The 13,852-nt window shown below is 41.0% G+C and overlaps 1 protein-coding gene across 6 annotated transcripts in view; it reads left to right on the top strand.

Moving 5' to 3' along the window:
• USP8 (ubiquitin specific peptidase 8) overlaps positions 1-13,852 on the top strand; it is a 29,650-nt gene that overhangs the window by 11,641 nt on the left and 4,157 nt on the right. For 4 of the 6 annotated variants that reach the window (XM_007427134.4, XM_007427135.4, XM_007427137.4 and 1 more), the window contains 13 exons: positions 308-452; positions 1,648-1,733; positions 2,616-2,754; positions 3,905-3,956; positions 4,950-5,094; positions 5,969-6,131; positions 6,776-6,920; positions 7,771-7,991; positions 8,430-9,020; positions 10,602-10,682; positions 11,419-11,678; positions 12,006-12,218; positions 13,097-13,307. In XM_007427134.4, coding sequence (XP_007427196.1) covers positions 308-452; positions 1,648-1,733; positions 2,616-2,754; positions 3,905-3,956; positions 4,950-5,094; positions 5,969-6,131; positions 6,776-6,920; positions 7,771-7,991; positions 8,430-9,020; positions 10,602-10,682; positions 11,419-11,678; positions 12,006-12,218; positions 13,097-13,307 — 2,452 coding nt within the window. Of the gene's footprint in view, positions 1-307; positions 453-1,647; positions 1,734-2,615; positions 2,755-3,904; positions 3,957-4,949; positions 5,095-5,968; positions 6,132-6,775; positions 6,921-7,770; positions 7,992-8,429; positions 9,021-9,575; positions 9,666-10,601; positions 10,683-11,418; positions 11,679-12,005; positions 12,219-13,096; positions 13,308-13,852 lie in introns of all 6 variants that reach the window. The other 2 variants (XM_088148596.1, XM_088148595.1) reach the window with 2 other exon arrangements.

The following is a 13,852-nucleotide window of genomic DNA, read 5'->3' as shown; positions in this document are numbered from 1 at the left end:
TCACTGAGATTTACTTCTGACTAAACTTGCAGTGGGTTGTGTTATAAATGATTAATGGTATGCATTTGAAGTATCAGCAAAGTGCCTTGCACGTTTGGCAGCAGCGTCAGAAGATAATTGAACAAACGGAGATCAGAAAAGCCAAATGCAGGGCTTTTGTTGGAGAATAATTTTTAATCTTCTTTGTGCTCAAAAGCAGTTTTCTTACTTGCTTCTGTAGACAAGGGTTCTGCTGTTTTTTTACAGTCTGTATTTGCAGAAGGTAATGCAAGCTTTTGTGACTTCCATTCTTTGTTTCAATTTCAAGTTACGTGCAGAGCGCTGTTAAGATCTTCAAGGCAGCCGAGGAATGCCGGTTGGACAGAGATGAAGAGAAGGCCTATGTACTTTACATGAAATATATAACTGTATATAATCTTATTAAAAAGAGGCCTGACTTCAAACAGCAGCAAGTATGTATTCAATTACAAATGCCTTTATACATTTTGAGATCTTAAGTATTGTGCTGAAGTTTTAAAAGAATTAATTTTTAAAAGAATTAAAACTCTTTTGGCCTTCTGGAAGAGCATTAAGACCTGGCTCTGCCAACTGGGTGGTTGGTAGCTTGAAGATGCTCTCTCCACCTTTTAACTTTGTGTATCTTTGTACAGATTTTTATTGTTTTTTATCACTTTTTTACTTGTAAGCCGCCTAGAGTCACTTGTTCAGTGAGATGGGCAGCGTATAAATTTGATTAATAAAAGGGAGGGGAGGGGAGGGAGGGAGGGAGGAAGGAAGGAAGGAAGGAAGGAAGGAAGGAAGGAAGGAAGGAAGGAAGGAAGGAAGGAAGGACGGACACATGATACTGTTGCTTAAGAAATCACCATCACTGACAATGTCTTTCCTTCAATGGTGATTCCTTGAAAGTCCCACTTTGATTATCTGATTGGCATATGTATTTTGGTAGACAAAAGGGTGGGTATAGTAATAGTTATTTTCATCTAGTTCTTTTACTCCCCTTGTATCCTATTGTTGTCTCTGTAAATATACATGCACAAATGCACAGATGCACATATTTTGGTCCCATTTGTTCATAATTGTAGTGTTTATCTTGATCCACAGAACAACTATTTCAAAGCTCTTCATAGGTTAAAGCTACAACCCAAGAATTCCTGCAAGTGTTCTACTTTCATATGAGAAGCCTATATATAGGCAATGTAAGATAGCAAAACCCTGGTTATTTTCATTGCAAAAAGGCACCTGTCTGTTTTATGAAGGCAGAGCAGTATGTATCTCTTGATAGTTTTGGTAACAACAGCTAGGCTTCTTAGCAGCTACTCAACAGTCGAAGCAATTCCATTTCAAACCAGTTGCCATGGCTGAGGGAGACAAAGTAGAAGGCTTCCCTGGTGACAATGAAGATCCAATTTCTACTCCCTACAAAGAGGACTGAAAAAGATCAAGAACTCCTATCAGAAATGAGGTAGCCGTTCACTGCTGATAACCTCAAAAACTATTCATGACAGCAAGTGCTTGTTTCAGATTGAAGTTGCAAGGAGTTTCATCTCTGAGGGCACAGTGTTAAACACTCCCAGCTAATTCATGTTTGCTGTATATATTGGGCTGTGGTACCAGAGATGAAATAGTTGATGCCTCTTCTAATTTCAGGATTACTTTCATTCATTACTTGGACTAACAAATATCAAAAAGGCCCTTGAAGAGGCCGAACGACTTTCAGACAGTCTTAAGCTCAGGTAGGCTTTAAAAAGCATTAAATGTTAATATGCGTGCTTTACAAGTTTAGATCATCTACTGCAGGGTTCCTCAACCTTGGCAACTTTAAGACGGGAGTTGAAGTCCACCCGTCTTAAAGTTGCCAAGGTTGAGGAACCCTGATCTACTGTATTTTTATTTGTTAGTCACAGCGAGGGTATTCCTCCTATACAATTTGTTTCCCATTAGCCAAGAATTTGCAGACTTTTCAGAATATTAGTGCCATACCTGATGGGTGTCATTTCTGTGTCACACACAGGAAGGGAGAGAGTGCAGAGCAGGGCCTCTGACTGAACAGAGGAATGGGCTTCAGATTCATGTGCCCAACTGCAAAAGAGTTTAACAAATGTATCAAACCTTTTTTTTTTTTCCTCCAGAAATAGCTCTCTTTTTTGGGTTCTTGGTGTTCTCTGAGATTGATGGTTTTCCTGCAGGACACCAAAAACCCAACAGTTCATCCCTGAGCTAACTTTATTTTCTATTGTTGGAACTAACTCTTTTTCTACAGATACAAGTATAAGTTCATAGTTATGAGCCATATCTTTTAAACACTGATGATGCATTTTCCTTTATTTGTGTGTTATGATAAAGGTAATATGAAAAGCTTTATTTGGCCAACTGCAAATCCTCTTTAATTTGATTTTCATTTGAGAGCTGCTGCTGCTGCTGCTGCTGCTGCTGCTTTTTATTTTACCTAGTCTTCACATTTTTTATTATTATGAAACATATTAGTCTTAATCTGAACTGATTATAACCAGTAATTTAAGAAGGTGAGACAATCTTAAACAAAGTCTGTGTTTAAAAAGCTACACTTGCCAAACTGTATAATGCTTGGGAAAGACAAAAATGTCTTACTCAATTAGGTATGAAGAAGCAGAAGTGCGAAAGAAACTGGAGGAGAAGGAAAGGCAAGAGGAACAGCAGCTGAAAAAGCAAGAATTGAAAGACGATGTTAAAACCTCTTCAGAAATTTCATCAGATCCCAAAGGAAAAAATCAGCTGGTAATTCAGCCACTATTTATCTTTCTGATATTTCTGCTCTGTATAATTAAGAAATCTCTTTGTAGAAAAAGAAGCTATTTAAAATATATGGTTAGTCAGATTGATTGCAACTACAAATATGTTTTGCAAGGTTGAGAACAAAATTTAACTGATACTTAGCTTAAATTTGGCCTTCCCAAATTATGGAAGTTGAACTGCAATCCATCTGGAGAGTGTTAGATTCAGAAATTCTGAACTTAAGAAAATCCTGTTATGACTATCTAAATCTGCATGATTGAGGCTAGAGCCAGGTGGTTAATGGTCTGGAAAGACTCTGAAGGCCTTTTCAAATCCCTCATCTATCCCCCAAAAGGTCATCAGTGACCTAGTTTATAACTATGTTTAGCAATCTGCTCTGGTGCTCTTAGTTCATCATGAGTACACAGAGACATACACTTTCTGTTGGTTCCCCTTAAACTTGTGAAAATGCTATTGAGGTTACTGTTGAATTCCTTTTATTGAATACATTCTCCATGTTACGTAGCCAGAAAATCATTAGGTTGGAAAATGCCACATAATGATTAAATCCTGTCCTAATTAAAGCCTCCATGTCAACTCTATTTACTATTGAGAGTCAGACCATGAATTCAGCTACCCTGTGCATAGATGCTTGCAGAGTTTGACGCCAGTTGGCTAGACACTGTAGACCAACAAATTCAGGCAGCGGAAAGCCTAAATATCCAGTCTGGACAGGAACCTTTTCTAACAGAATTCAAATGTGGCATTAGTTACATTGCACTATGCTAGGATTACCTTGATGAAATCTGTACGTGGGGTTGATTCATGATGTTTTCTCAGTTTGTTTAAGGAACAGGGTGTTTGCTAGGCAGGTAGGGAAAAAGATAGAAGCAAAATGTAGTCCTCTGCAAACAGCATTCTGGGGTTAACCAGGAAGAAGAACCTGCTCCAGATCTACCTCCTTCTTTTCTTACTAGTATCAGCCTCATTTGGCTCCTTGTGGTAGAGTCCCAGCTTCCACATCTTGAGTGTAAAGACCCAATCCATGGAGACTCTATCAGGATATATTCATAACAATAAGTCTGGAAAAATACCATTTCTAATGCCTTTTTTCTTAAATACTAAACCTATTTTTAATGCTGAAATAATACAGATCAATGGAGACAAGAAAAATTTGGCAGACAAAAAGGATTCTTCTGAGAATGGTAAGCATCATTTCCTTACTCATCCCTGAATAGTAGGGACCACAAGTGGAAAGTTTTCCACAGACATATTTCAGAGAAACATCTTTGATCTCTGGTAGCCCCCAAAAGTTAGCAACTTCCATTGGAGGGGGAAATACCCATCTGTTTCCTTTGGGATGCAGACTGAGACCTCTTTCACAAGATTAACCTCTGAGAGCAATTTTGCTATAGCAGCAGTAATTTTGATTTTCAGACACCCATGGAAAGCAGGAGGAACCTATGTGTTCCACCATGTGCTCTCAAAATGTCTGCTCGAGGGATTTTATCTGCCATTCATAGTGGGTACTTTGCGTAAGTGATCCAGACTGCACATCCTCTGCTACCTGGGCGATGAGGGGAAGGTGCATTTTATTCCTTTTTCTCAACTTCTGTGGCAGTAGAGGGCATGGCAATGGTGACAGTGGAGGGATGGATGGAACGAAAGGTTTGGCCTATTTTCAGAGTGGTCTTTTTTGAAACTCAGATTTTTAAAAAAAAGTAAAAGAAGCTTACCAAACCTATTGAAAGATCAACATTCCTATTTTGCTTCTATTTTTTGGACCTCCCCATACATACTCACACATACCACCAAGTTTTGATGGCGTGCTGCTGACGTTTGAAAATTTAGGCTGGGAAACTTTGAGATACAAAACAAATATTGTATAATAATTCGTCAGAACTCTTCTTCAATGCCAACTTCATGTTCGATTCACAGTTTTTAATTAATTATTTGTCCTTGGCAATCCCTATGTAAATGTGTAGACAGTTTTAATAGTTGTTTCCTCCAGTGGAAAACTAGTGACTGTTACCAAAATGAATCCTGAGTCATATTATAAATAAAAGTATACTTTTATTTCATGGAGGAAGTTCATCACTCATTCCAATAACTTAGATCTAGCAGTTTTCAGAACATCTTTATTGAAAATGTCTGCCTTGTTTGATTAGTTTTGGTAAATAATTTTCTGTCTCTTAAAGGAACAGTCACAGCTGAGAAGCTGTTTACAATGATGATGGATAAAAGCACCAAGGTTATGGTCATGGATGCCCGGTGCTTAAAGGATTACAAGGAATCCTGCATTATAAATTCTGTTTGTGTTCCAGAAGAAGCTATCAGTCCTGGGTATGGAATAAACTTTTCTGATAGAAACCTAAGACTGCAGAGTGCTAAATCATTGACCAGTGGTCAAGCACAGAATGAAGGAAATGTAAATAGGGATCATTTGTTTGCTTGACCACAATAAAAGGTTTAAAGTACAAATAGTAGTTTTAAATGTTTTCTTTTTTAAAGAATGCTTAATTAGCCTATGGAACTTTTGGCCATGCGATGTAGTGATGGTCAGCTAGTGATAAATGCCAAGGAAACTCCTGACCTGCATTCATATGGATGACGGTATGGAGAGCTCTGGTTTAGTCTTGCCACCTTGGCTCTTAGAAGTAAAGAGGGGGAATGAAATGCTCTCTCTTTAATATATGGTTCTGGTCACAATTAGAAGCAGAAAGTTGATGGTGGCAGCTAGCAATACGTCCATCAAAAGGAGGGATGGGGATTCCAGTGAAAGAAGAATGCACTGTATGTGTCTTGGTCTCCCCCCTTTCGCTCTTCCTCCTGTACACTTTTGCAGAGTGTCTTGAGTTGTGTCAGCTGACCTGAGCTCTGGGAATGAGCAAGAACCAGACAGCTGGTTCTCACAGCCTAGTGGATGTTTCTGAATGCATTTTATTCTCTGGGCAAGTTCACCAAAAAGCTGGACCTGGGGATTGCTCAGTACCGTCTCTAGTTTTTGAAGAGTGTCTTTATGTGTGACTGAGGGGTGCAATGAGACCTGAAGATGTGACCCTGCTCTGTGTGAATAACATGGTTGCCATTTTAGTCCACTTTTCATTTTGGAGGGCGGTTGATTGCCTCTTGTCTTCCTCTGATGACTGGCAAACTGTACCTTGAACAATGAGCATGCTTTCTTGTTTTCTTCTTTTGGGACTGCATCAAACATCAGAGTCACTGCTAACTGGATTGAAGCTAAACTGCCAGATGCTTCTAAAGAGCCATGGAAAGAGAGGGGCCAAGTTGATTATGTTGTCTTGCTTGACTGGTTTAGTACAGCAAAGGACTTAAAGTTAGGAACAACTTTACGAAGCCTCAAAGATGCACTTTTCAAGGTAGGCAAGTTCAGATTTATGGTTGGTTACTTACCTTGATATATAAGGAACACAGTCATGATTATGTAGTTGAGAGGGGAAGCGACTGGTTGATTGATTTTCTAGGGTTCATAAACCTGGGCTGTATGGCATCTCCTGGGGCATTGAATGAAAAGTTTGTGGCCCTTAGCATCCTCATATGTGTAAGCAAGCCTTTAAGAAGATTTTATGAATGAATTAGAGAAGAAACCCTATTTTGTTACCTTAAAAACAAGACAAATTCATTTACTCATTCATTCATTCATTCATTCATTCATTTACTCATCTACTTAAAAAAAAGTAGATGAGTAAACATTCAGCAAGAAATCCTTTATCTTATGCTGCTCTCACCTTACAAACCTATAGCAAGATTGTTGCAAGGCTGAACTGATATTTTAATGTATTTGTTCTAAATAATAAGTATTTATTCAAACTGCTCCCTAAGGACTTCAGAGTAACTGTAATTTTGCATTGTCCACCACTTTCATATAAACTTGTTCAATGCATGTTTGTTATGAGAAATTTAATTGGGAAAAGGTTTTCCACATTCTCATGCTCTGCCTTTAAGCTCTGTGCTTGGACATCCCCTTGCTTCTCGTCAAATCTTTTTTGCCTTTTGCTTCCAGTGGGAAAGTAAAGCCGTGCTACAGAACGAGCCTTTGGTCTTAGATGGAGGTTATGAAAACTGGCTGCTTTGCTATCCTCAGTATACAACCAATGCCAAAGTGACTTTGCCCCAACGTGGCCAGAAGGAAACCGTTTCTGTGTCTTGTAAGTAGAAGAGGCTCTTTTCTATCTAGGGGGCTTTTTTTTCAGTTCTGCAATCCCAAGGACAATTATGTTGGGGTCAGTATAAGCTACGTGTAGTTGCATTCCTAAGCAACCATGGTTTGGTTGAATTAAAGGACACTCCTTTTTTGCAAAAACAAATCCAAGAAGATTCCCAGCAGCCAGAATTACTAATCAGGAGTTAAAGTGTTTCCCAGAATGTTTTCAGATTGGGGGGAACAAGTTGTAGCCCTCCAGACCTTGCCAGTCCGGTTCTCAGCAGTGCCAGTCAGCATGACCAGTAGCGTGGAGTGCTGGGGATGTAGTTGAGCAACACTGGGTTTCGTATGTTCGTATGTTGTGGGAACTCCGATATTGAAGTTGGTTAGTTGGTTTAGGGTCCTGTGTGTTGTGTGAACCTATTTGGCTTAGGCAACAAGTGATGGTGAAACCAAAATACAGTTTAGGACAATATGTAGACTTTGTCTTTTAATGATGGACAGGTTCATACAAACAGGCCTGTAGGTAGTCCTATAGCATATATTGCTTGTGTGCGTGTGCACCTTTGAATCAGTGTCGGCTCCTGGCAACTGCCTGGACCAGTCCCTGCAGTTTTCTTCGCAAGATTTCGGAAGTGGTTTGCCATGGCCTTCTTCCTAGGGCTGGGAGGGAATGACTGGCCCAAGGCCACCCAGCTGGCTTGGTGCCTAAGATGGGACTAGAACTCACGGTCTCCCGGTTTCTAGCCTGGTGCCTTAACCACTACACCAAACTGCTTTATATATTGCATATAAGAAGTATACAGCATACGCCTCTTAATGTTTAGCCTCTTCCATTTGTATGTTTGTTTCAGTGGACTTTACTTATCCATCATTGGAAGAGCCAGTTCCAGCTCCCCTGCCTGTTGTCTATGTCAAACCATCTGTGGTAGAAGTGACTGAAAAATCAGATACTACAGATGAGCAGGAGAAGAAAACAGAGGTACTTAGATCGCTAATTCCTAGTGGAACAATTGCTGCTGCTCCTACAGGTATTCTCAGCCAGCCATTGCCTGCCATGAAGATTATTCCTCAGGTGAGTGATCGCTTTTGTGCAAGTGATAACCCTCTGTTTAGACTGCATCATAATAGCATGGACGTGTATCATTCTCATAGACATTTTGTGTATCATTCTCCTTCTTGTAGACTGAATGAGTATGAATTTTGTTTTGTTTTTAAAAAAGAGTAAGGGAGGAAATGCTCCTGTAGTTGTAGATCCTATTGTTGGTAAAATAATGATCACGCAGAGGTAGCAGTTCCCAGCATTTGTAGTATGGAAGGTAGAAAAGATGGTGGGGATGTGGCCAAATAGATCCTGAACGTATGCAATTTGTATTCTGTATCCTAATAGGCTTGTATCTTGGGTTTGGCATTTTTTTTAACTCGGGCCAAACTATTTTTAAAAAGCTAAGAAGTAGATGTGAGAGAATCTAGCAAGCAAACCAGTCCTTTAATTCTTTTTCTTTTGGTCCAGGTGGATCGTACAAAAAAACCTTCCACAAAAATTCCAGATGACCATAAGGCAAAGGCTGAAAGTCCGGCGGTTGGTAAGCAGCTAGATTCCAGTGGGAAACTGGTTCCAGATCGTTCCACGAAGCCATCGCTGGATGCAAAGCCCAACCTGACGGACGAAGAGAGAAGCCCAGGGCCCTTGAGAAAGGCTGCTCTGTTGGAGAAAAACGAGCAAGAAGAAGAAGGGCAAGAAGAGCAGAGGGAGGTCGAAAGACAGGAAAGGGTGGAACCGAGGGCCAGGGAGGATCGTGGAGACTGGGAAGGCAGAGGACATCTCCAGAGATATAAGGAAGATCAAGAGAGGAAGGAGAAAGAAGAGCAGCCCAGTAAAGGGGCTGATAGAAAACAAGATGTGGAGAAAGTTCCCAGAGAGTTAGCTGACGTGAAAAAGAAAAGTACAGCTGTGAATGAAACCCCCGAAGTGAGGAAAGCTGACACTGACAAAAGTACTGCCAGCGAAAAGGAAAAAGTTATCTGGACTCCAGAAATCCAGAGGCGCAGATTTGCAGAAGAATCCCAAGGGCCTTTGAGGGGGGATTCTGGCTTGAGCAAGGTGAGCAGCCCAGCGGGCACCCAAGGGTAGCAGAGGGCCCTGGCAGCCTTTTTTTTCCAGCCCGGGCTGGGAACAGTGGAGGGAGGCTGATCCCAGCTGGAATACAATTCAGGATGAGGCCAGCTCCATGGGCAGCTCCGGGGGGCGGGGGAGAAAAACTCTAAGAGGATCTGCCTCTCTCTCCCATTGCCCCCATGTGCACTTCCCATCTGGAAAGGAAGGGACAAGGTTGCCATTTCCTCAATGGCTAGAGAGGGTTAACAGAATTCCCCTCATGTAAAACACATGGAATTTCATGGTGCGTGTTCAGTTTTGAAGCTAGTTACAGGCTAGAACTTGCCAGAAGCTCTGAGACTGTTTTATTTGCCAGTCAGCATTTTTGACTGCAGGTCAGTGTCTTGGGTATGTATATCCACAGTGGTAATTGAAATTTTCAAGCTAAAATGTTCTTTTATTTGATCTAGCTATGCGCCTTCTTTAAAAAAACATGGGCTGCTAGGCCATGATATGTTAAGATATAACAGTTTAAAGTGTTTCTTTCAAAATGTTTTACAGCAGGCTGGGGTTAAAGGAGTACCAGAAAGAGAATCTCAGATCCCAGGAGCTGTTAGAGAGGATCCTGAGCAGGAATCTGAAAATCATAAAGTAAATGCACGATGAGGTGTTTGTCATAGCTGCTGAAATGGAGAGCAGATGTCATAACACTTCCTCATTCTCTCTTTGTTGCCATCTAGGAAATACATGTAAACCATTGTGTTACATTTCAAAAACCAGCATTTGCCAGCAAATTCAGTGGAAGTGTCCGTTTCATTCCATGGTACTCCCATCCTTCCATGTGATGAAATGTTTGTTTTACCTGTGAAATGAAGAAATAATTAGAAATAATTTGTAATATAAAAGAGGGACAAAACCGAAACTCTTAGATACATTTCCATTTTAAAATTAAAACATGGGTGACTTTGTGGAGTTCTGTTTAACTTCTATAAAATCAAGCACTGTGTGCCTTTGACCTCAGTGGACAAACACTGACATTATGCAGATTATTTGCTGCAAAGTCCCGAATCAGTGCTTTTTGTAATGCTGAATATCCAAGCCTAGCATTCAGTTCAGCGTATTAAAGACTTGATGGTAGGATCAGAGCTACTGCTCCCTTGGTTACTGCCATGAAAGGGTTACTTGCATTTCTTACATAAGTCTCCAAATGGACTGCTGAAATCAGTGGAGATAAGATCTTTGTCTCCAGGTCAAGCCAGATCAAGTTACCGCAAATCCAGCTTCCCAGGTCTCTGTATTCCCATAAGCAAAGCAGATTTCATGTTCTTACCTTGCCATCCAGGGACTGTTTCCTACCGCAGCCCATTCCCAGATCAGAAATGCTGGGGAGAGCCTCCCACGTAGAGATCCATCTTTCTCCCAGACAAGCAGTGCTTGTAACTGAATGGCTCAAACGTATTTTATATGCTGTTAGGTGGAACTTTTAGTATGTGGAAAACTTTCCACATCCCAGCAAAAATCAGAGCAGCTACATAGTGTGTTATCTTGTCAGAGTTTAATCTGTTGGGGGGCGTGTTTTATTTTTAGTCCCAACGGGAACCATTAACAAGAGCCCGGAGTGAGGAGATGGGGAGGATCATCCCAGGATTGCCTCATGGTTGGGCCAAGGTCAGTGCAACTTCTAATTTTCTGGATATTTTCCTTTATTAGTGGTTGAACCATTAAGGTTAAGCTTGATAGTGACTATAATTTGACCCAAGAATTTAAATGATTGAAGTTGATAAGAAAGATCCATGCTAATATCATCACTTCGTAAGCCAAATCCTATTACCAACCTATTTAGGTTATTTTCTTTGAGGTGGCATATTCCACAACTGAAGAATCATTGCTCATAAGGCCTTTCTCACCATAACCCTCATGGTGAAGAGCATCTAAAGATGAAATGGAAGTCTAGACAGTTGTATATTGAGCCTTCTGGTGCCTGATGGCAGCCATTTAATCCTTTATTTATGTATACTAGAATTGGGACCCAGAATGAAAGCTAGTTCAGATGACAGTGCATTGGGGTGAAATGAACATACCAAGCAGTTTTTGCTGCTGTTTCTAACAGAGACAAATTTTGTTGTTAGTGGACAAGGTGCAGTTTCTAGATCAGCGTTTCTCAACCTTGTCAACTTTTAAGATGTGTGGACTTCAACTCGCAGAATTCCCCAGGCAGCCAGAATTCTGGGAGTTGAAGTCCACACATCTTAAAGTTGACAAGGTTGAGAAACACTGTTCTAGATCATTGTTCAGGGCAGTCAAATGTACTACTACAAATCCAAACAAGCCATCTTAGAAATCTGGCTTAACTTTTTCCCCTTTTTGTTTTTGGGCTATTGTCTTCTGTGTGTGTCCTTTGAAGTTTCTTGATCCAGTCACTGGGACTTTTCGGTACTACCACTCACCCACCAATTCAGTCCACATGTATCCGCCGGAAATGACTCCATCAGCCACTCCACCCACTACCCCACCGACTCATAAGCCAAAGCCTCCATCTACTGATCTGCGGGACAGAGAACACTCCAAACTGAAACGCTCTTACTCTTCACCAGACATAACTCAGGCTGTTCAAGAGGAAGAGAAGAAGAAAATCCCCACTCCTACTGTTAATCGTGAGAATAAGTACGTTGCTTACCCACCTCTCAAAGGGTTTTTGCAGGATACAAAATTATTCTGCCGTTAGTGGGATATGGGAAGGAATAAAGGATATTCCTGCATGAATCTGCCTGGGATATGTAGGGACAAGTCCCCGGGATGATCTTCTAAACAGAAGCACTTGACAGAGAATGACAGACAGTCATTTAAAAACCTTTCTCCCTAAAGATCTTTCCATATTTTTTTTGTAACTGATCACATACCTACTTGGCACCACCTGACAACAATCAAAAGGCTGCTTTTAGAGTTCTATAACAGGAAAAGATATTTGATTTTACCTTTTTTCCCCCACAGGCCAGTATGCTATCAAAAAACGGAAATTTCCAGGCTTTCAGCATCACAGATCCGCCATCTGAATCCTGTGTTTGGGGGGATGGGACCAGCTCTGACTGGCCTTCGTAATTTGGGAAACACTTGCTATATGAATTCTGTGCTCCAGTGCTTGTGCAACGCCCCACACCTGGCTGATTATTTCAATAGGAACTACTATCAAGAAGATATCAACCGGTAATTGGTTTTTCCACATGCCAGATTGCTTCCCTGAGCTCCCATCTGAGTGCAAACCTGGTTGCAATGAATTCTTTCTTTAGTGGCATGATAATGTTTTTACTCAGTGCCTTTGTGTTCTCTTTAATCATAGAGCTTAAGCAAGGTATAAAGGAGGACTCCCCTCAGCACAACTTATTTTTTATATCTTTCTTCACCAAATGCCATATATCTAAAGCACTTAATGTCACAGATGAAAGTTAGAGGAAAATGACATTGACGCTGCAATCTTGCATTGTTGATGCTCAAGCAGGGGGTTGACAGATATCAAAAGGCAACTGATGGGACAGCTCCGTATTCCCTGATCCTCCTAGGATTCTCATGGCTGGTACAGCTGTCTTGGACTATGGTTCATGAAAAGCTGGTGTGATTTTAAATTTGTAAAGTCTTTAAGATCCTACAAGATTCTTTGGTTTTGCTTCAGGAGACACATACAACTGGAACCTGATCATTACTGGTTCCAACTGTATAAAGGGCATTGGGGTAGAGAAATTTGGCTGCTTTTCCCTGACCAGTATAGACAAAATAGATTCCTATCCATTTGAATTATATAAATCAGAAGCTACTTTCTGTAGACTCATATTGGTCACCTAGCTCCAAATCACCTAGGTTGACTCTCAGTGGCCATCCAGAGTTTTGGTCTGTCTTAGCTGGACCTGGAGATGCCAGAAGCTAAATCCAGGGTCTTCGGCATGCAAAGCAGATCTATCATTGAATCATAACCACTCCAGGGCTCCACCATACGTAAGCGTCTTAAAAATAAACTTGTAGGTGACTCTTTGCAGATCCCTCTGGCCCCCAATTCTCATTTTCCGAAATGTCAATTGTTCAATTTGCAGATCCAACTTCTTGGGGCACAAAGGCGAAGTGGCTGAAGAGTTTGGCATTATCATGAAAGCTCTCTGGACAGGGCAGTACAGGTACATCAGCCCCAAAGACTTCAAAATCACCATTGGGAAGATTAACGAGCAGTTTGCTGGGTACAGTCAGCAAGATTCTCAAGAGCTGCTTTTGTTTTTAATGGATGGCCTTCATGAAGACTTAAATAAAGTAGGTTTCCATTTTTAATATTACTCATTGAAGTATAACATTAAAAAAGAAAAGGAGAAGGTGCTGTTTTACCCACCATATCCAATCTCCTCCTATCCGTCTCAGAAAAGAATTGGGTTTTTTAAAGAGGCAGGAGTCACCCAGTGCAGAAAATAAGCCACGTCAGAAGCAGGCAGTTCCCGTTTCAAAGTCAACGTTTAAAGGGGCATTAGGAATCTTCTTCACAGTTCTTAGGGGTTGCAGGGAACATGGAATCTTCCAACTCTAGGCCTGCCAGCTAGTCACCTTCTCCCCCAGTTTTCTCCATGCCATTCTTCCAACCAATCCTCTACTTTATTTGGTGGCTGGATACTACTTATGGGGCCACTTGATAGGTTGCTTTACTTATGGCTTCCCTAAGAACTGAGCTACGACTCCCATTACTGTCAGCCAGCTTAAGCTGTGAAGAGTGTTGGAAACAGCATCATAAAGTCCTTCTGACACCCTGCCTGGGTCTATAGGAGTAGGAAATGTATTGTGTCTTCAGATAATCACTTAGAGATACC

The sequence above is a fragment of the Python bivittatus genome, unplaced genomic scaffold (genome assembly GCF_059951505.1).
Source record: "Python bivittatus isolate LINGU-HERP-01145 unplaced genomic scaffold, Pbiv_v1 ctg000530_np1212, whole genome shotgun sequence".
Classification (NCBI taxonomy): Eukaryota; Metazoa; Chordata; class Lepidosauria; order Squamata; family Pythonidae; genus Python; species Python bivittatus.
This window is presented reverse-complemented; position numbering and strand designations above follow the sequence as displayed.